This window comes from Danio rerio, chromosome 13 (genome assembly GCF_052040795.2).
Source record: "Danio rerio strain M-AB ecotype USA chromosome 13, GRCz13ab, whole genome shotgun sequence".
Classification (NCBI taxonomy): domain Eukaryota; kingdom Metazoa; phylum Chordata; class Actinopteri; order Cypriniformes; family Danionidae; genus Danio; species Danio rerio.
In genome coordinates this window covers 51,965,001-51,988,406 of record NC_141033.1, presented here as the reverse complement: position 1 = coordinate 51,988,406, position 23,406 = coordinate 51,965,001, and the positions used below count along the sequence as shown (strand labels likewise).

General features: G+C 35.2%; 1 protein-coding gene and 1 long non-coding RNA gene across 3 annotated transcripts in view; one reads left to right on the top strand and one right to left on the bottom strand.

The window, feature by feature from the left end:
• The window catches only part of LOC147841212 (uncharacterized), a 1,204,737-nt gene that overhangs the window by 392,276 nt on the left and 789,055 nt on the right, over positions 1–23,406 (bottom strand). The gene's annotated exons all lie outside the window — the stretch shown is intronic.
• disc1 (DISC1 scaffold protein) overlaps positions 1–23,406 on the top strand; it is a 92,686-nt gene that overhangs the window by 27,090 nt on the left and 42,190 nt on the right. For both annotated transcript variants that reach the window (XM_087277775.1, NM_001142263.1), the window contains 6 exon segments: positions 3,130–3,283; positions 5,472–5,565; positions 6,821–7,032; positions 10,396–10,450; positions 11,538–11,640; positions 14,256–14,444. In XM_087277775.1, coding sequence (XP_087133901.1) covers positions 3,130–3,283; positions 5,472–5,565; positions 6,821–7,032; positions 10,396–10,450; positions 11,538–11,640; positions 14,256–14,444 — 807 coding nt within the window.

Here is a 23,406-nt window from a genome sequence, read left to right as displayed (position 1 = left end):
CCGTACCGTGGCCAGGCCCGTTTCCCGGATCATTTGACAAGTGTGAGTGCATCGAATCGGGCTCGAGCACTGTTCACTTGGGCTTTGGCGCGGTACGCTTGTGTGTGAGTGCAAAACGTGCCAAAGCCTGAAACTGAAAGCGAGACGTGACTTTTACGGGGCTGTTTCATATGGATTTATTAATCATTCTTACTGTTCAGTGAACGCAAACTGCCGTAGTTTATTAAAGACGAGAACTCCTCACAGCATGACAGCTGCACCTTCAGCAGACCTCCTCATTCCTGCAGCACGAGAGCTTTATGATTGTTTATGAGCGCTAAAAGTGGCGGATCTGTCCGGCAAAATATCTGACTGCATGTCACCGCATCCCTAAGGACTGTTTGGCGAAATATTTGACGGCATATCAAACGACTGAAACGATATAACTAGAGAAATCTCAACTGTGCTACTGGGTGAGAGCGTATGGCAAGCCGTTTTAGCATTTAAACCTTGTTCTGACAATCCAGTAACTTAACGAATTACAGTTACATTTATTTTGTAATTAAATTACGTAAAACCATGTAACTAGTTACTCCCCAACACTGATCATCACATGTGGATAATTTTAACATGCAAATAAAATAGCATTAATTTCCTCCACCCGAGTTACAGTACTCAAAAAAAACATCCCTCTGTGTCTCATGTGTAAGATCTAATGATGTTACTTCTGGATTTGATCAGATCAGATGATTGACCTACATTTGTCAGCTGGACATTTATTTATTCTTCCTTTTGAGCCTGACAAGCCTTGTGACTTACTTAACTGGACATTTCCCAGAGAAGTGGGTCAGTTGTGTTTGTTTTGTTTTGTTCAGTCTGTCTGACAAACACACAGAGAAACGCACACACGTTTGTTTTTTACAAGTTGTGGGGACATTACACAGGTTTTCATAATGTACAGGCTGTATTTTGTGTTGCTCTAACCCCACCCTAACCGTTAAAGGAAACTGTATACAGCAGGGGTTATCAGGGCCTACTCACACTATGCCATCCGTACTGTGCCCAGGCCCGTTTCCCGGATAGTTTGAGAATTGTGAGTGCGCTGAATTGGGCTCAGGCACGGTTCATTTGGCCGGCCCTATCCCGGTTGGAAGAGGTGTGCTTAAGCGCGGTTCACTTGGGCTTTGGTGCGGTACGCTTGTGTGTGAGTGCAAAACGCGCCAAAGCCCGAAACTGAAAGTGAGACGTGACTTTTAAGGCACTGTTTCATATGGATTTATTAATCATTCTTACTGTTCAGTGTACGCAAACTGCCGTAGTAGCCAAACCCCTCACTACATGACAGCTGCACCTTCAGCAAACTTCCTAATTCCTGCAGCACGAGGACTTTGATTGTTTATGAGTGCCAAAAGTATCTGATCTGTTCGGCGAAATATCTGACTGCGTGTCCCCGCATTTCTAAGCGACATAACTGAAGAAATCTCCACTGTGCTGAGAGAGAGCGCTTCTGACCATCGCATCATCGATGACGTAAGCGCGCCCAGGCCCGAACGTAATGTGACTGCGGGCCGTCGGGGGAGATGGGAGGGGGGACAAGCGTGCTTTAGCCCGGTTTGAGGCAACTGTACATAGTGTGAGTCCTGAAGGTCCGGAGTCCTGCAGATTTTAGCTCCAGCTTGCCTCAACACACCTGCAAGAGTGTTTCTAGAAAGCCTAAAGCTGCGGTCACACTAGAGTTTGAGCATGTGAAATTCTGTTGTATGGTGTTGCGAAAAGGGGCGGGATTAAAAAAGATAATTAGACATTTAAAAAAGCGAGCAATTGCTCCATGTTTTAAATTTCTGTCTAGAGAGGTCATGTTTTGATCCTCGATTGGTCTCACGCTGTCAAGTGATGCTATTTTTACAGGTCAGAGTTGACCAAGCTTAAACTTTCTGTCGCTTAAAAGCTTGATTAGCTAGCCTAATGCCTAGTTCAGACTGCGTGATTTTAGCCCCGATTTTGGCTCGCTGACAGGTTTTGAGAAATCGTGGACAAATGCCTGAAATCACAGGCAAATCGGTGCTCGTGCTCGTGCACGTGAGTGACAATCACACAGTATGAATTATCAAAGACGCGATCTGAGAGAAACGCAGATGAGTCGCCGATGCCTGAGATATTTGGCGTGCTGAATATCTGGAGCTGTCGGCGATTCAAATCATGCCGTGTGAATTGAGTTATGACTGAAAATAACATCAGCGATCGCCTACAGCCAATGAGAGAGCGGCATTCACTTGTGTGTGTGTGTGTGTGTGTGTGTAAACCTGCTGCAGGCCAGCGGGAGGCTGGCGGAGAAGTTAAAAGCGCTCTTTTTCGGTTTATTTGGACCCACGAAATGGAGGAAAAACTAGTGGAGGTTTGACAGAACCGTGTCTGTTTGATGTTTCATACAGAAAGAAATTAGTTTATTATCAACGTTGAGGAGAAATGGCTAATTCCCTTTAAACCCAGGTGAGCAAATATGTACATTTTCTACCCCATTAAAGGCTTCTTTCTCATTATGTAGTTAATAACAAAAGATATACGACGTGTTTTTGGCTGTGAGACGTAGTTTGGACGAAGTTGTCGGCAATTCTTCCTATTGTAAAGTCATGCAATGTGAAAGTCCCTGTCGCTGATCCATCTTGCAGTGTAAACAAAGCAGTGACGAAACGCTAGCCCAGATAGTCAAGCAGTGTGAAAACATCTGTGACACGATTACTTTCAAAATCATGCAGTCTGAACTCGGCATTAGCTTGTCTGATTGGTGTTGGAGCTGAAATCTGCTGGACACTAGACTTCCAGGAATGAGTTTGAGAAGCCCTTCTGTACAGTATTACTTTGTGATAAAAACTCATTCTGTGTGATTAATAAGCTTTTAGACAAATGAGGACGTCAGCAGTGTCTTCATATCTCACCACTTTCTTGTAATACCTGTGTCATTATACAGATTTGTGTCCTGATTTGTCACAAAAACATGTACACACAGACACACACACACACACACACACACACACACACTTCCTGCAGCGTTACAGATTTGTGTTTGTTATGTTATTGTTTATCCCATCAAATAAAAGCTGCCATTCACATCACATCAGATTTTTATGTATTTATTTTTTGTGTGTTTAGCTGAGCGTTTTGGTAAGAAACTGGAGGAACTGAGAAGAGAAAGAGCGACACTTAAGCCTGGACTTCCATCCAGACACCCTGAAGTCACTGGATATCTGGAGCGGCTCAGAACAGCAGTGAACAGCGCCATCCACAGGACAGACTCAGACTGCAGGTAGGAAAATATCACAATTATACTATACAAAGCTGCAGTAATTCAAGCAAAAAATATGGTCAATTTGTGAAATATTATTACAGTTTAAAATAAGTGCATTGTGTTGGAATAGATTTTAAAATGTCATTTATTCCTGTTATTCAAAGCTGAATTTTCGGCATCATTACTCCAGTCTTTAGTCACGAAATCATTCTAATAATCTGCAACTACACTACCTGACAAAAGTCTTGTCATTAATCCCAGTTGTAAGAGCAACACATAATAACTTGACTTCTAGTTGATCATTTGAAAAAAGTGGCAGAAGGTGGATTTTTCCCATGAATCATCTGTTGAGCAGCATCCCAATCATCACAAATACTGCAGAAGACCAACTGGAACCAGCATGGAGCCAAGACTCTCACAGTTATCAGTCAAGTTTGGTGAAGGAAAAATCATGGTTTGGGTCTGGATGATCAACATCAACAGCCTGAGGTATCAAGACATTTGTGCTGCCCATTACATTACAAACCACAGGAGAGGGACAATTCTCCAGCAGGATAGCGCTCCTTCTCATACTTCAGCCTCCACATCAAAGCTCCAGAAAGCAAAGAAGATCAAGCTGCTCCAGGATTGGCCAGCCCAGTCATCAGATATGAAGATTAATGAGCATGTCTTGGGTAAGATGGAGGAGGCGTTGAAGATGAACACAAATAGTCTTGATGAGCTCTGGGAGTCCTGCAGGAACGCTTTCTTCTTCATTCCAGATGACTTTATTAATCAGTGATGTGAGTCATGTCAGAGATGTATGGATGCAGTCCTCCAAGCTCATGATGGAGTCAGACACAATATTCATTCTGTCTCCACTGCAGCAGGACTTTATATTCTATACTGGACATTATTTCTGTTCAGTGATGACACTTTAGTCTAAGCAGAGTCAGACCTTACTGTCCTAATCAAATCATTCAACATCAAGACATGATCATATTTTATTGTGCTCAAATAAGCAAAATCTAGAGACTTTACCTTTCATATAAGCCACTTCTGACACCAAATGATCAACTAGAAGTCAACTTATTATTTGTTACAAGGTTACAAGACTGTCAGGTAGTGTATACTGAGCCATTGATGTATCCTCTTCTTTCTCTTTGTTTTACTGTATATCCTGATATCATGTTTATGTTTGATTTTTAATTATTTATTATTATTTTTTGTTAGTTTAGTGGTGTATAGCTCTTTGGTCAATGCACTGTTGCGTGTAAATGTGCTATATAAATGAATAAGTGACTGAATTGATTAATGAATCATTTAGAAATCATTAAAATATGCTGATTTGCTGATCAAGAAATGTCTCTATTTATTTATATTTATGGTAATTTTTTTAATTAAATGCTCAAAGAATGTAATTTGATGAAAATATGTTTATATTATTCACCCTTTATTGCCACCTTTGATAAATTTAAATGTGTCCTTTCTGAATAGTTGTGTTAATGGTGTTGTATTTGAAGGTTAGTTTGTTGGTTTACTCAAGCTTCAGAAAAAAGCCTTTTAAACAGGAAGTCAGACAGGTGGGGCTGGAATGTGTCTAAACAGCACTTCCTGTGACGTGTTGTTTCCATATGTTTATTTTTGTACAGTGTGCAGTCAGACACTTGAGCTCATCGAGTTTCATCTTAGAAAACTGATGAGATTAAAATGCTCATGATAAAATAGCCGAGAGAAATGATAAATATATGCACAAATGTGCATTGCTATTTTATTTAAACAAGTGATATAGTTCTGCTACAAGTATTTGATTATAATCATCATATAATATAAGTATCACTTAAAACACCAACATTTTAGTTTTCTTTTGTTTACATAACAGAATTTTATATATATTTGTTAAATGACAGGTATAATTATTTTGTTTTTATGTTAATGTTCTTATTTTATTTATTTTATTTTTAGTTATTTGTTGTTTTGTCATTCTACTTTTAAGCATTATTTCTATGTAGTTTTTCTAAAATATTTTCTACCACAATAACATTACTGATTTATTTATTTATTTTTATTTTAAAACACATTTGATGTAATTCATTTGATTTTATATTAGCTTTATTTCACTTACTGTCATTTCAAAAATAACTTAATTAATAATAATAATAATAGTAATAATAATAATACGAGCATATTTTTTAGTCTGTAATCATTCTAAATACTTCTTCCACAGCACTGGTGACCCGAGTGAAGATCAGAGGTCCTGCATCTCTCAGAGTCGAGCTCAAACACGAGAGATGCTGTTAGAGGAGAAACAGAGGATTCAGGTAACAATCGGATGTTGTCATTTATCATTACAACACACTACAGTACAAATGCTCCGATTGTTGACTTAAAATGATAAAGAATTATATTTATATATTATTAGCCCCCTTTTGAATTTATTTTTCTTTATTAAATATTTCCCAAACAATGTTTAATAGAGTAAGGAGATTTTCAAAGCATGTCTGATTATATTTTTTCTTCTGCAGAAAGTCTTATTTGTTTTATTTCGGCTAGAATAAAAGCTGTTTTAAATTTTTTAAAAGCCATTTTAAGGTCAAAATTATTAGCCCCTTTAAGCAATATTTGTTTATCGATAGTCTACAGAACAAACCATCGATATACAATAACTTGCCTAATTACCATAACCTGCCTAGTTAACCTAATTAACCTAGTTAAGCCTTTAAATGTCACTTTAAGCTGTATAGAAGTGTCTTAAAAAATATCTAGTCAAATATTATGTACTGTCATCATGACAAAGATAAAATAAATCAGTTATTAGAAATGAGTTATTAAAACTATTATGTTTAGAAATGTGTTGGAAAAAATCCTCTCTCCTTTAAACGGGGTCTAATAATTCAGAGGGTTAATAATTCTGACTTTAACTGTGTGTTTGTGTGCCCAGCATAAATGAGTTCACCCCTCAGAGATTTTTCTTTTAATTTTTTTATATCTATAGGATGCTTTACAATAATATATTTGTTCATATACATTAGGTCAGTCAGTATTAAAGACAAAATATCTAACAAAACTATCTAACAAAGAAAACTAAGCTCACAGTCCAAATGTCAGTACACCCAAATTTAAATATTAGGAAAAAATATGAAATACAATTATAATAAACAGGAGAAATTAACAGAAGCAAAAAAAATAAATTAAATGCATCATCTTTTTATTCCTAAAGATGTTAATGAATATAACGGTTTAATAAAACTGTTTTGTATAAATTCATGAATGGATACATGCGTAAAAATATGATTTTTCAAAAGGGGGTGTACTAATTACTATTATACTATATGTACATGCAGTCTAATAAAAATGTTTTCTAAATAATGATAATTGATTTCTATTGGAATTGGCCAGTTGATGCTGAAAAAAATGCTGATCAGAATCGACCATTGCTGCATGGGGAATTATACATCTTGACTCCTCATTTAGTAGAAATGATGTAACACTTCTAATAGGCGTTGGACTAAAAGTTTAAGAATTGAGCTGTTTTTCTGTGAGTGTTGTTGTGACGCAGATGTTTGTGTTGTGCAGAAGGAGATTTGTGATGTTCAGCGGCGGCTGCGGGATCTGCAGGAGCGCAGCAGGGCTCTGGAGCTTCAGCTGGAGCTGCAGGAGATGCAGGGACCCGTCCTCAGGGCCGCAGACTCTCCTCATCTGCATCTGACGTCTCGAGCGCTGGAGGATCTGCTCACGTCTGAACATCGCCAGCGCATCAGCGTTTCTCCACCAGCACACATCCGCAGGTCTGTGTAAATATCACCCAGGAACTATAATGTGTGTATAATATTTCATTAAACTGAAAATGTAGACCCAGTCCCACTTTATTGGTACTAATGGGCTCAGAGTGTGACAAGAAAATCTCCCCCACATTATTACACCACCACCACCAGCCTGAACCGCTGATACAAGGCAGGATGGGTCCATGCTTTCATGTTGGTAAGGCCCAAATTCTGACACGACCATCTGAATGTGTCAGCAGAAATGGAGACTCATCAGAGCAGGCAACGTTTCTCCAATCTTCTATTGTCCAGTTTTGGTGAGTCTGTGTGAATTGTAGCCTCAGTTTCCTGTTCTTAGCTGACAGGAGCGGCACCCGGTGTGCTCTTCTGCTGCTGTAGCCCATCCGCCTCAAGTCTGGATGTGTTGTGAGTTCAGAGATGCTCTTCTGCAGATCTCAGTTGTATCGAGTGCTTATTTGAGTTACTGTTGCCTTTCTATCAGCTGGAACCAGTCTGGCCATTCTCCTCTGACCTCTGGCATCATCAAGACATTTGCGCCCACAGAACTGCCGCTCACTGGATATTTCCTCTTTTTTCAGACCATTCTCTGTAAACCCTAGAGATGGTTGTGCGTGAAAATCCCAGTAGATCAGCAGTTTCTGGAATACTCAGACCAGCCCGTTTGGCAGCAACAACCATGCCACGTTCAAATCTCTTAAATCCCCTTTCTTCCCCATTCTGATGCTCAGATTAAACTTCAGTAGATCATCCTGTCCATGTCTACATGCCTAAATGTATAACTATTTATTTATTATTATTATTATTATTTTAATGTACTCTACCGTCTATCTGTTCAGTTTAAAATGCAGAGCAGCAGGTGATATTTCAGTGCCATTTTCTGTATATATTGCCTGTGGCATCAGATCGGCTTTCAGCAGTTTTCTGACATTTGCAGACTGACCCGCTTTAGTGAAAACTCATCTTCAGTGGATTTGTTTTTTGCAGGAGTTTCAGGGCAACTTTAGATGAGAAACAAAGGGCATGGATGAAGCGTCTGCCTCTGAGCGCAAAGATATTGAACTCTGGATTGCATGACTGTGTTTGCTCTCTCACTGATTGATTTTGATGCATATGTAGATTTATTGGAGGTGCGCTGCAGATTGAGGTCATAACACTGAGCTGAGCTGCACACAAACCCTGCTGAGAGATTGATTTATTCGCAGACGAGGCTTTTCACTGCTATTTCTGCTCATGCAATCCTCTTTTTATTGTGTTTTTACCTGTGCTTTTTGAAAACGAGATTTTTTGGCAAGGTCATGAATTTTTATTGCTTTCAGGCTCCACAGAGTTCATGCTTTCACATGCTTGTGTGGAAAATATCAGTTTTCCGTCTTAAAGTGCTGTGAAATGTTTTAGATATTTTAAGTATTTAAAAAAAACTGATCTTACTCAATCCTGTCTAAGACGTCTGTATTAATATGAAACAGACTAATGTAATTTTATTGGTATTAATATACTGTTCATTATACTGTTCACTGTTTTTAATATATTTTGTTGTTTTCAGTTTATTTGTAGGTTTAGGATTTTGTGATTTTTTTTTTATTTTATTTTATTTTATTTTATTTTTTTTAGATTTTTGATTATTCTTTTAAAATATATATTTGTTTTATAAAACTAAACCATTTATTAATTTTGTTTATTTTTTATACTTTATATAGCTTTAAATTAGTACTTTACAGCAAAAATGAGAAATGTTCTTATTATAAATAACTTATATACATGATATTTACGTGAACATTTTAGGATATTTAACAGAACAAAATAAGTATATACAACTATATACAAGCAAAATAAATGATAATAATAGGCATTATAATTATAATTATTATTATTATAATTACATAAATAAATATTTTAAATGTTTTTATTTTAATAATTTACTTAATTGTTATTTATATTATTTTAATTTATTTATTTGGTGATAACAAAGTAATATTAATGATAACTATATATATATATATATATATATATATATATATATATATATATATATATATATATATATATATATATATATATAAAGTAAATAAATATTAATAGTTATTATTATTACTATTAATAATAATAATACATTTACAAAAAATAAATTACTTAATATTTGAGGTGTTTTTAAAAAAAAATATTTAGTAGTTGTTTTTATTAATGAATTTATTTTGATAATAATAATAATAATAATAATAATAATAATAATAATAATAATAATAATAATAACTATTTAAATAATAAAAATATAATAACAATAATAATAATAATAATATATTTTTAAATAAAGTAATTAATATTTAAGGTCTTTTTAAAAAATATTTATTTAGTTGTTGTATAATTTTTAATTAATTTATTTTGTAACAACAACAACAACAACAACAATAATAATAATAATAAAAAAAATAATAATAATGATAAAAATAATAAAAAAATTATAATAATTATATAGAAATGATAATAATAATAACAGTTAATAATAATAATAATTATTATTATTACAACAGTTAATATTAATAATAATAGTACTACTACTAATAATAATAATAATAATTTACAAAAATGTAGGTATTTTTTTAAATAATATATTTAGTAGCTTTTTATATTATTTTTATTTTGTAATGGACGAATTAAGTGATTATGATGATGATGATGATGATGATGATAATAATAATAATAATAGTTATTAATTTTAATAATAATAATAAAAGAACGTATATTTAAAAAAACATATTTTAGATCTTTTTTATAATTTATTCAGTAGTAATTTATATTTAATTTTTAATGGATTTATTTTGTGATAATATATGCTCAAAAATAAATATGTAAATAAAAAAATAGTTGTTAGTTGTGGTAGTAGTAATAATAATAATAGTAATATATAAAAAAATTAATTAATTAATATTTTAGATGTTTTTTTAAATACTTTATTTATTAGGTATTTATATAGTTTTATGTATATTTTTATGAATTTATTTACCTATAATAATAACAATAATAATAAGAGCAATAATAAGAATAAGAATAATAATGACTATATAAATAATAATAATAATAACAACAACAACAACAACAACAACAATAATAATAATAATATATTTGCAATTTTTAATAATATTTTAAGTGTTTTTTTTATTTTAATAATTTATTTAAAAAAAAATTTGTTTTTAATTTATGAATTTATTTAGTGTTAATACAATTGAATATTTACTTGCAATTGAATTCATTTAAACAATATTTTATGCAGTATTAGTTGTTGCTACTTGTTATAGTTGACTTATTTTGACTGTAGTGTATAATGTACAGCTCATATTATTTTCATCCTGTATAATTGTTTAATTTCAGGCTTGAAGAGCAGGAGCGAGTGCTGAGTTTGTCCATCAGAGAAGCAGAGACTAAAGTAAGAGCAGATCATCAGAGTTCATTATCTCGAAACATGCTTGTGTGTTTGTGTGTTTGTGTGTTTTTGTGTGTTTTTGTGTGTGTGTGCGCGCGTGTGTGCGCGTGTGCGTGCGTGCGCGCGTGTGTGTGTGTGTGTGTGTGTGTGTGTGTGTGTGTGTGTGTGTGTGTGTGTGTGTGTGTGTGTGTGTGTGTGTGTGTGTGAGAGAGAGAGAGAGATAGAGAGTGAGTGTGTGTGTTGTGCATAGTGTGTGTCTGAGAGGAGATGAGCTGTCTTTAAAGTGGCCCAGTGTGTGTTCGGCCTCTGGTTCCCCATTATCTGTTGGCAAAACATCAGCAGTCTCACTCACAACCGTTCGCACATCAGGAGGTGCAGTGTGCGTGTCTGTGTGCATGTGGACTGTCTGTCCATTACAGGCTTTCAGAACAAACAGAGGCACCAAATTCATCAAAGTGTTTGAGATTTTATTTTTTTATTTTATTTTTTTATTTTATTTCATTTATTTTCATTTATTTTATTTTAATTATTTTTAATTTGTTTTATTTTATTTTATTTATTTATTTTATGTATTTTTATTTTATTTTATATTTTATTTAAATTTTAATAAAAAAATATTTGTTTATTTTATTTTGATTTAATTATTTTTTTATTTTTGCATATTTAAAAAAAAAAAAAAATTATTATACATAAGATTCACTTAGCCAAAAATTTAGTACAATAAAATCTAATTAAATAAGTAACGTAAAAAGAGTATATATATATATATATATATATATATATATATATATATATATATATATATATATATATATATATATATATATATATATATATAAATATAAGCAGACAAAAAAAGACAAAAATAATTAACATTTAAACACACACACACACACACACATAAATATTTATATTATTTTTGTCTACCATTTTTTTTTTGCTAATTTGTTATCTAATACTTTGTAAATTTTTTAGTATGCTCATTTTTTGTATACTCATTTTGTCTGCATATTTGCATTAGCAAATTTTTTTATCTGCTAATTTTCTTATATGTTCGTTTGTTTTTCTGCTCGTTTGTGTGCTCCTTCAGGTGTTGTTGAATCAGAGGTTGTGCTTCAGTCTGAGGCAGAAGGTCAGCGAGAGCGAAACGCAGCTGCTGGCGCTTCATGAAGCCAAACTCACAGCCGTATCAGGTACAGAAACACCACTGATCTCATCTCTGCACTTTATAAATCACTGTGTGCTCGACAGCAGCCGCTCCAATGCTGCACACATACAAGAGTTTATAACCGTCAGGGCTCAGTTTATGTAATCAAAATGCATTAAAATGTTTAAAATTAATGGTCTTTCAGAAATGATTATAACATGATGATTTGATGATCAAGAAAGTATTTCTGATTATTATCAATGATATAAACAGTTGAGCTGCACAGCAATACCCTAATAACCACCTAAAAGATGTGCCATCTTACACTTTCTACAGAAAATTCATGAATTAAATGCACTTTTTCACATTTAAAATCTCCTACTGCATTCTAGTTTTTATATAATTTGTATTATTTATGTTGTTATATTTGCATGCTCTTTTTTTTTATTTAGTTTGACACTTCTCTTTTACTGAATCCCCATGTCCCAGTTTATTTTGATTATATTTTTTTAAATATTATTTGCATGCTGTCTTAATTATGTGGCATAATTTTTTTTTCCTTTGATTGTCCCTTTTAAATTTTTGATTTCATCACAAAAAAATGATTTCATTTAATTAATAAACACTCACTGGCCACTTTATTAGGTACAGCTATCCAGCTGCTCATAAATAAAAAATTCTAATCAGCCAATTACATGGCAGCAACTCAATGCATTTAGGCATGTAGACATGGTCAAGACGATCTGCTGTAGTTTAAAACGAGCATCAGAATTGGGAAGAAAGTGGATTTAAGAGATTTAAACGTGGCATGGTTGTTGGTGCCAGAAGGGCTGGTCTAAGCATGTCAGAAACTGTTGATCTACTGCGATTTTCACGCACAGCCATGTCAGAGAATGGTCTAAAAAAGAGGAGATGTCCAGTGAGCGGAAGTTCTGTTGGTGCAAATGTCTTGTTGAGGTCAGAGGAGAATGGCCAGACTGGTTCCAGCAGATAGAAAGGCAACAGTAACTCAAATAAGCACTTGTTACAACCGAGCTCTGCAGAAGAGCATCTCTGAACACACAACACGTCCAACCTTGAGGCGGATGGGCTACAGCAGCAGAAGACCACACCGGGTGCCGCTCCTGTCAGCTAAGAACAGGAAACTGAGGCTACAATTCACACAGGCTCACCAAAACTGGACAATAGAAGATTGGAGAAACGTTGCCTGCTCTGAGGAGTCTCCATTTCTGCTGCCACATTCAGATGGTCGGGTCAGAATTTGGCCTCAACACCATAAAAAGTATGGATCCATCCTGCCTTGTATCAATGGTTCGGGCTGGCGGTGGTGGTGTAATGGTGTGGGGGAGATTTTCTTGGCATGCTCTGGGCTCATAAGTACCAATTGAGAATTGTGTCAATGCCACAGCCTATAGCAGGATAACGCTCCATGTCACAATGCGTGAATCATCTCAGACTGGTTTCTTGAACATGACAATGAGTTCACTGTACTCAAATGGCCTCCACAGTCACCAGAGCTCAATCCAATAGAGCGCCTTTGGGATGTGGTGGAACAGAAGATTCACTTCATAGATGTGCAGCAGACAAATCTGCAGCAACTGTGTGATGCGATCATGTCAATATGGAGCAAAATCTCTGAGGAATATTTTCAGTAGCTTGTTGAATCCATGTCATGAAGGATCAAGGCAGTTCTGAAGGCAAAAGGGGTTTGACTTGGTACTAGTAGTGGCAGATGAGTATATATATATATATATATATATATATACACTTACATTTCATTAGTGTTTTTTTATTTATTCAAACAGTAAAGTATGGGACACAAAAAACATAAGTCCAATTCCCATGGCAAGAACTAACAAAATGTGTGTCTTAAATCCAGTACAGGTGACTTCTAAATAAAAGCATATTTATCCAATATTTGTGTACATAAATTTTCACTTCATGCAAAATACACTTTCAGCATTGTATAGCATAAATGTAAAATGTTATATTTATATTAAAATCTTAATTTAAAAATGTAAATAAATATTCATATTGCAGTAGGTAGTAGTAGGTAGTGCAGTAGGTAGTGCTGTCGCCTCACAGCAAGAAGGTCGCTGGTTCACTGGTTCGAACCTCGGCTCAGTTGGTGTTTCTGTGTGGAGTTTGCATGTTCTCCCTGCCTTCGCGTGGGTTTTCTCCGGTTTCCCCCACAGTCCAAAGACATGCGGTACAGGTGAATTGGGTAAGCTAAATTGTCGGTAGTGTATAAGTGTGTGTGTGTATGTTTACCAGAGATGGGTTGCGGCTGGAAGGGCATCCGCTGCGTAAAAACTTCCTGGATAAGTTGGCAGTTCATTCCGCTGTGCCGACCCCGGACTAATAAAGGGACTAAGCCGACAAGAAAATAATTGAATGAATGAATGAACTCTGAAACTGACTCTTTTAGGCTTTGATCCTCTTTGTGCCGTTTTGGTGACTGTCACTTTAAATTCAAATGAGTTTGTGCTCTTTTCAAAAGAGGGCGGAGCTACAGATGTACAAAGGGAGAATGTCAATCAAAGTGTTTCTGCAGACTGTTTTAATCAAGTGTGATTATAAAAAAATATAGTTCATTAATGTTTATCATTAGAAGCTGGTTATATTCACACACTGCTGACACACAACTTGCTTGTGCTTCAGGAAATGATTTCAGCAGTGCTAAAGAGCTTAAGGCGGAGATCAGGAGTGTGTACAGAGAGAGGGATCGTCTGGAGCTCCTGCATAGAAAGCTGCAGACTCTGAGCACAGGAAGTGGACTCGACCTGAGCCGCATGAAGGAGAAACACAAGCACATCAAGCTGGAGCTGCAGAACGGAGAAGCTCAGTATGGTGAGAAACACTCAACATTCACACTCTTTTCAATCCTGACACACGGGGGAGCCGTTGAGCTGCAGATAAGGAGGGTTGCTCTTCTTCTGGGCCTCAGTGTTGGTTTATAAATAGAAAGAGAGATAGGATTTCTCAATTCCTTACAGCAGGGTTGTCCAAACTCGCTCCTGGAGGGCCGGTGTCCTGCAGAGTTTAGCTCCAACTTGCTTCAACACACCTGCCAGGAAGCTTTTAATATCTAGTAGGAGCTTGATTGGCTGGTTCAGGTGTGTTTGATTAGGGTTGAAGTTAAACTCTCCTGGATAGCGGTCCTCTAGGACTGGGTTTGGACACCCCTGCTTTACTGTAACGTTTAAAAGGGATACAGCTGTGGATATGCACATTAGTATTGCATCATTTTTGTGACACTGTACAACAATAAGTGCTGTTTTTACATTATTTTGAGGGTTGGATTTTTGATGTAAGCGTTAATAAGATGTATTTTAATGTGTATTTTAATAAATATGAATAATACTGGTTAAAATGACAGTTTTTACTTTACTGTGAAGGTAAGAGTTGATGTTAATAGAATGCAATTAATGGGTAATTTAATAATTAATATGAATAATAATGGATATAACTACTGTTATTACATTACTGTGGTGGTTGTGTTTTTGGTTTGTAGGGGTAGATGTAAATAAAACACAATTGAATGTGTATTTTAATAAATATTAAGTACAATAATGGATATAATTACTGTTTTTTCATTACTGTTAGAGTTGAGATAAGAGTTGATGTTAATAACATGCAATTAATGGGTAGTTTAATAAATAATGTAAATATTTTAGTTAACTTCTGGCTGCAGCTGTATCCCTTCTATCACCAATCGTACCTCACAGTTGACGTCAGGCTTTCTAAATCGCGTGTTTTCTCTTGATGAATTGTTGCATGAGTGTAATATGAAAGCAGCTCAATTATTTTTGAATATGCTGGATTAAACATAGACGGGTGGATCTCTTAGAAAGCCAGACAATTTCACGACTGTCACAGCAGAATTAAAGGGACAAAATTATAAGGTGCGATACTTTTTTGTAACTTCTGTATTTGAATGAAATAATTATGAATTTAAATTTTAAAGAGTAAGATTTAGTTAATGTGATCAATTTGACAAATTATTTAAATAATTTATATATATATATATATATATATATATATATATATATATATTTTTTTTTTTTTGAATGTATTAATTTTACAAATTAAATTAAATTATTTTTTGCATAAAGTAGCATAATCATATTCCAATTTTCTTTCATATAAACCAGCAAAATATCAAAAAATTAGGTTAATAATTAAGTTATTAGATTTTTCTTTTAAATTTACATAAAACCAGGCTTTATTTTTAATGCAAAATACAAGTTCTGCATTGTAGTAGCAGGAATTAATTAAAAATCTTACATATGTTAAATTTATCTTTTTTTTAAAAAAATCATTTGTTAAAATAGTCAATAATAATTTATTGAATGCAGTGGCGCAGTAGGTAGTCCTGCCGCCTCACAGCAAGAAGGTCGCTGGTTCGAGCCTCGATTGGGTCAGTTGGCGTTTCTGTGTGGAGTTTGCAAGTTCTCCCTGTGTCTGCATGGGTTTCCTCTGGGTGCACCGGTTTCCCCCACAGTCCAAACACATGCGGTACAGGTGAATTGGGTAGGCGAAATTGTCTGTAGTGTATGAGTTTGAATGAGTGCGTGTGTGGATGTTTCCCAGAGATGTGTTATGGTTGGAAGGGCAACCGCTGCGTAAAAACGTGCTGGATAAGTTGGCGGTTCATTCCGCTGTGGCGACCCCAGATTAATAAAAGGACTAAGCCGACAAAAAAAATGAATAAATGAATTTATTCATAAATAATCATTACAATAAATGTACATAAATATTAATAATGTTCATTTATTTCATGCAAAATACAATTTCCGCATTGCATTACATTAATGGAAAATTAATTTAAAAAACATTTATATTAAAATCATAACTGTAAAATATGCATAATTACTCAATGTACATTTTGCATGCAAAATACAATTCAGCATCATTATAAATCAAATTTAAATATTTAAATTTTAACTTTTACATTGAAAATATAAATTAAAGTGTACACATATATATTATTATTATTTATTTTTATTTTCCCCCCTCTGAGGTGCGCCCTGATCTCCGGCTTTCAGACATGCTTTATGTGTTTAATGGCTGGAGAAGGTAAAGATGTCCGCTGGTCTGGTGTAAATGCACTGGTACCACACACTGCTCTTGTTCTGCTATCATCAGAGCAGATGCACATTAAACCCTTCTGTCCTCCTGTGAGGGAGTGTATGTGTGTGTGCGTGTGTGTGGATGGAGATTGCAGGAGGCGCTCCGTCATTTATTCACTTCTCTACACGTCCAACAACAGGCTGACAGCCAACAGGACCCTCGCCAACAGACAGATTACACTCATACGCTTTATTACACACACACATACACGCACACACATGCACATGCATACATGTACACACACACACACACATACACTCACACACAAATGCACTCTATGCATACACACACACACACACACACAAGAATTCACACATATGCACACTCACACATGCACATACACTCAAGCACAAACACCCACATGCACACACACATACTCACACACACTATCACAATCACACATGCGCACACATTAACACCCACATGCATACACGATAATCACTTACACACACACACACACACACACACACACACACACACACACACACAAGCATGCATGCATGCCACACACATGCATACTCCCATGTCCACACATTTGCACATGCATGTGCACACAAACACACACACTATCACAACCACGCATGTGCACACAAGCACACCCACAAACCTACATACACACTCGTACACTTTTACACACGTACACTTTTACACACATAAACACACATGCATTCCACCTCCCCTACAATCACTTGCATGTACACACATAAACACACACGCGTTCCACCCCCCCACTCACAATCACAACACAACCACACACACACACACACACACACACACACACACACACACACACACACACACACACACTGGCGCTGCTGAACAAAGAGCTTGGCTGCTCCGTGTCTTTGTCCCGCTATAGGAGAAGCAGTGAGCTAATGATAGCCTGAGCGCTGATGCGAAATATGCAAAGCGCTGAATATGATCCACAACACAAAAGATCTCTGACATGAACGGCCTCTTATTAGCTCGTCTTCACACCACGCTAATAACACACTGACACACTTATTTGCCACAAAACTGACACTGAACCGCTGTTTTGGCCGAAGACAGGTTTGTGTGCGTAACTCTTCACGACAGGGTTACGGTTTGGTGCCTGTGAAATCAGGAATATATTTACACTTATTAAAGGCTGTTTTTTTTTTAAACATGAGTCTTTGCTCTGGCTTGTACGATGAAAGAGAAAAAAGAAAACAAGGAGTTGTTGTTATGATCTCATCTTTTAAAAGCAGTTAAGAAATGCAGTGGAAGAAGATAAGATCAACTACTGAGTCTAAAATGTGTAGATGGTTTAGAAAATTGTTAAAAGCTAGCAATTGATTTTTTGATTATACATATAATTTATTATTTACAATATATACATACATATTTATATGTATTTAATAAGTAATTTTTTCTTCTCTTTTTACAAAGTTAATTTCATTTTAGTTGAAATATTTATTAAGTTTCAGGACTGTATACTTTTTATGATTGTCATGATTTACAATATTTAAATTTAGGGTTATATTTCAATTCACCTATTTTCATAATGTTTTGTGCGTTTGTCTTTTCTTAATTGCATGTATTATTTGTTTTAGAATTAAAACAACAAGCAAACAAAAAACGTGAAGCAGAAAATTACACAACTATATTTAAAACCAAAACACAAAATATACAAATTTAAATGTCAGTTTAGCAAGATGTATTATATATATATATATATATATATATATATATATATATATATATATATATATATATATTTTTTTTTTTTTAATATCAAATATAATATATTTTTAATATACTTTTACTTATATATTTTAAATTTTAGTTTTATTAATTTAGTACTTTAGACTTGCTGGGAAATATACTTAAAATCATTCACATTAGCATCACGAGGCATGTTACGTTTTAATTTCAAACAAAAATCCCAAAAAAATTTAATTAAAAAAAAAAAATAATAATAATAATAATAATTGTTCATTCTAGTGTTTGAATGATTCTCTAGCATAATGTCTAAAGTAAACAGGTGATTTTGCTCACATTTTAAGAATATAAGGCTGAACTGTATGAAATGTCATCAGTCTACTGAAATTTCCTAGTATTTCTCTGTTGCAATCGGGATTTCACAATAATTAATCCTGAAAAAGCCAAAGCAAACATTAGCCGATTACTGTGGTATAAATACAGCACTACAGCATACAAAAGAGAAAGATCGACTTAAAATGTCACTTACCTGATTTAAAATAATTTGATCAGCTGTACTTTGAAATTTATGCCGAGTTTTTTATTATATAATCTCTGTCGCCATCTTGTGGCGGAACGGCAACCGTTTATGCTTTACTCAGAATGACAGCCTGATGGTCACCAACGTGCTAAATATCTGACATTATAAATATTTAAAAATAGCCACTATCCTTATAAATAAACTGTGAGTTGTAATCTAAGCCACTACATTCCCACCTGAAAAAAGCCTCAAAAGTACATGATGTTGTCCAACAGCTGCAATATTTGTCAAACTATAGTGAGTTTATTGATCTGCTGTCTCTCTGTGTGGGCGGAGTAATACACAAGAGTGAAGAGGCTGTACGAGTGCGGGGAATATCGCATGGCTATCAGCCAATCAGATTTGAGAATATAGATGTTTATAGTATAATTTTGGTTTCAAATGTCAATTACATTTTTACAATATTATAAATATAACATGTTTTGAAATTGTGTAATGCTTTTTAAATTAATATTTAGTTTCAATCTTTAGTAGTTGCAGGAAAACACATGCAGGATCATTTACATCGAATTTACCCCAAAATCTCATTCATTCATCTTTTTGACTCAGTACAGGCGACCCCTAACATAGAAATCAAAGCTCATTATGTCAAACCACACCTGTTTGTGCACAAGAGGTCAAGTTTAGGCTCACCTGCGGCCACAGAAACAGCATGTTAATGCTGACTTTGTGCATTTCTGTTATATTTTTGCTGAACCTCAGAAATGCAGAAAGAGCTCCATTAATCACAGCCGTCTCCTCTGACTCAATTAAAACGACAGGCTATACCTCTTATGCCTTATTGCACCAGCGTTTCAGGCCCACGCATCTGCATTGAAACAGGTGTAGCGTCTGCTAGTGAGGCTTATTAATGCCGTAAAAGAGGCTTTGTGTTCTTTTACACGTCGAATAATTATCAGCTTTCTCTGTGTAAATGTGTGCCTTTTGGGTTCATTAGCTGATGAGCGTCCTTCAGATGCATTAGCGAATGTCTCTGTTTGCATTCACAGCCGCACTTTATGATAGTTTTATTCACAAGTTGTCAGGAACGTGCTAATTGATGCAGCGATTTCACGTTTTGTCACATCTGAGCACACCGTTATAATCAGGCAAGAAGATCAGCTTCTGGAAGAAAAATGCAGAGACAGAGTCAGAAAGCCTTGTTGTTGGCGACACCTGTGGTCATTTAGTGAACTGCATCTAGTATTTTTTTTTTCTTTTCGTACCCATGTTCAACATTATGAAGCTGCATGCATTTTAGGTGCCACCGAAGGTGCCTTTAAGGGTGCAGAACATTTCGTTGGCATTATGGGGTTTGTTGGGGAGAAAACTTGCAAACATACAGTAAGCTTGCCACGATAGATGGTGTTGACTTTGTTACTGGTTTTAAGATGAAACATCGGGGACGTCACTTATCCACTGTAACGCGGTCCCCACATTTGTTTATTTTAAGTATTTGTTTATTAAACAAATACAAATGTATTTGTATTTGTTTAATAAAAGTATTTGATATTGCGTTTAAACAACAGTTTGACTGCATATTCGTGTATATACAAAAGAAAATCAAACATTGAAAGTCTAAAAACTATTTTGTTAGAGGAACTACTTTATTCCGCCATTCATTCACATCTGTAGCTGACGTCAGAACATGAGAAACCGTTGCTCATTCACCAACGTCACTGTAGAGCTAGTGTTTAAGTGATTCTCTAGCGTAATGTCTAGAGTGAAGACAAAACAGCTGATTTTGCTCTCATTTTAAGATTATATGGCTAAACAGCATGAAATGCCATCAGTCTACATAGATTTCCAAGTATTTCTCTGTTGTAATCAGGATTTCACAAAATTCAACCTCGAAAAACCCAAAGCAAAGCAAACACTAGCAGATTACTATGATATAAATACAGCACTACAACATATAAGAGAGAAAGGTCTAAAGAATTTACTGAAGACCAGAGCATGCACTATAATTAAAATCTGAACATAGCTACAATGCGTCATATTTTATTTATTACGTGAGGAGAAGGAGAGGAGTCGAATTTACAGAAAGAGAATGGCGGACGATTTAGTGTCAAAACGCAATGCAAAAGCGCCTGTTTGGCAGTATTTTGGGCTCAAACCAAATGCAAAAAGAGAACCTGAAAGCGTTAATGAGGCAATCTGCAAACTTTGCCTGACAAAGGTGGCAGCATATGGAGGAGAAGCAACTAATACACGCACCTTCAACAAACCTACTCGATGTTTAACTATGGGTGGGTCGCGGGTAGATAAGATCAATAGCCATAAATTTGCAACGCATACTCTTATTTTAAAAATCACGCGACCATCATCTCACAATGTTTAATAATAAGTAATCTTATTTTGTATTAAAACGAGTGATTTAGCAATCCTAAGCCAATTATAGTCTAAGCTAACTGCAGAGAAACAAAGCAACCATCGTGGCAACTGCAGTGATCACTTTTTCCGAAGTTCAGCTGTTCAGCAGAGTTCAGCACTTGTCATCTTGCCAGTGTGTACTGTGTAGTGTGTATGGCGCCCTTATGCAGCACGTGTTGGCAATTCCTGCAAAACTGAAAGTGAAAGTAAAATACGCATGCAATTATAAGCTATTTAAAAGCAGAAAAAAGAGGAAGACACTGGTATTACCGGTTATTAATACACGGTGATGCCGACATTACCGGTGTTGTCACATGTCGATTAACCGGTGGGGAAATTTCCTTATCGTTCCAACCCCCACATGCAGCACTCCAGAGTAACACTGCTAGCAATCAAAGAGTGGTAAATCTGGCAGGCTAAACGCATTCTGTACTGTACAGGAGACACGGCACGTAGGAAATTGATTGACAATGATGATCTTACGCCAATCAGGACACCAAACACAATGCTGGGTAAAATAAGCATGTCAAATTGCACAAAAAACGTCTCATTGAATTTTACCCCCATTTTAATTGATTGATCGTTATTGTGTAAAGCGCTTTACAAGTAAACTTGAATTGTAAAGACTTGACACGTGTTGTATTTAAACCCAAAGCTCGGCTGGTGACACTGTGATTGTTATTTTTACATTCTCACAGCGTTCTCCAACGGTTAACAGATTGCTGCTTGATTTGCTGTCCAAGAAAAAGTAGAAACATGCAGCACTTCTCTACTATGTGCCACTATGACCATCTGTGCAGATTCACTCCTGTCTGCCGTGTGAAGATGTGTACTCAGTGATTGAATCGGAGTATACGTCTGACCTCAGTTCAGACCGAATCAGGGCTCAAACGCACAGGTTTCTCTCTGATGCTGGATACTGGGGGGTTTGGGATTTGGAGTGGAAATTGGATTAGTTTGAAAATGATACTGTCAGACTCAATGTGCACATGCTTGATTAACACAGACAGACGAGACGAGCCCTATTCAGTGGACACAACCTAACAACATGTAGTGACAGCACAGTGAGACGATGTTTAATGTTGTATATAGGAGTGAATATTACCTTTGTGGGAGAATAGCTACAACAGCTTCCAAGGCAACATGCATCACTTATATATTACTGAAATCAATAGTAATGAATGGCAAAATAATGTAAATAATGAGAAACACAATTTCATGTATGCTAAAATGTAATGTATAGTGATGAGTTAAAAAGTTTTATTTATATAGTGTTAAACGCATAGTGTTAAATGGTTAATAGTATAAAAATATAGTGTAAATGTATAATTTATAATAATAAAATTTTTTTAAATAACTAAATGTACTATATCTCAGTTAGTTGTCATATTTAAGTTGGTAATAAAAATGTTAAGCAAGTTAAATATGTGATTAATCGCGATACATTTTTTTAAAAAGGTGTGATTAGTTCATTTTTTTAATCGATTGACAGCACTAATAAATAAATATATATATATATATATATATTTATATATTCAATAAATTTTTTACAAGGATTCTGGCACAACAACGCGAAGCATACGCTTTAATTGCGTTTAATGAGGAAACACGCTAAACTTGGAGGGCTCATGCTGAAAGGCAGAGTAATGCCCTGGCTTTGATATATATATACATTTATAAATAAATAAATATATATATATATATATATATATATATATATATATATATATATATATATTAAGGGTGGAGCCGAACCCGAATACGGTATTCGGAAAGGCACGAATAGTGTGTTTTTACGAATACTTGATTCGAACAAATACTTGAAAAATTGTTTGTATTCGGGAGCAAGAAAAACACTATATCAAAAAGCAGCGTTTCCTCATGAGACCACAGTGCATGCCCGCGTGAGTGAGTGAGTGAGTGAGAGAGAGAGAGAGAGAGAGAGAGAGACACGCTCAGTGCAAAACGCGCCAAAGCCCGAAACTGAAAGCGAGACGTGACTTTTAAGGGACTGTTTCATATGGATTTATTAATCATTCTTACTGTTCAGTGATCGCAAACTGC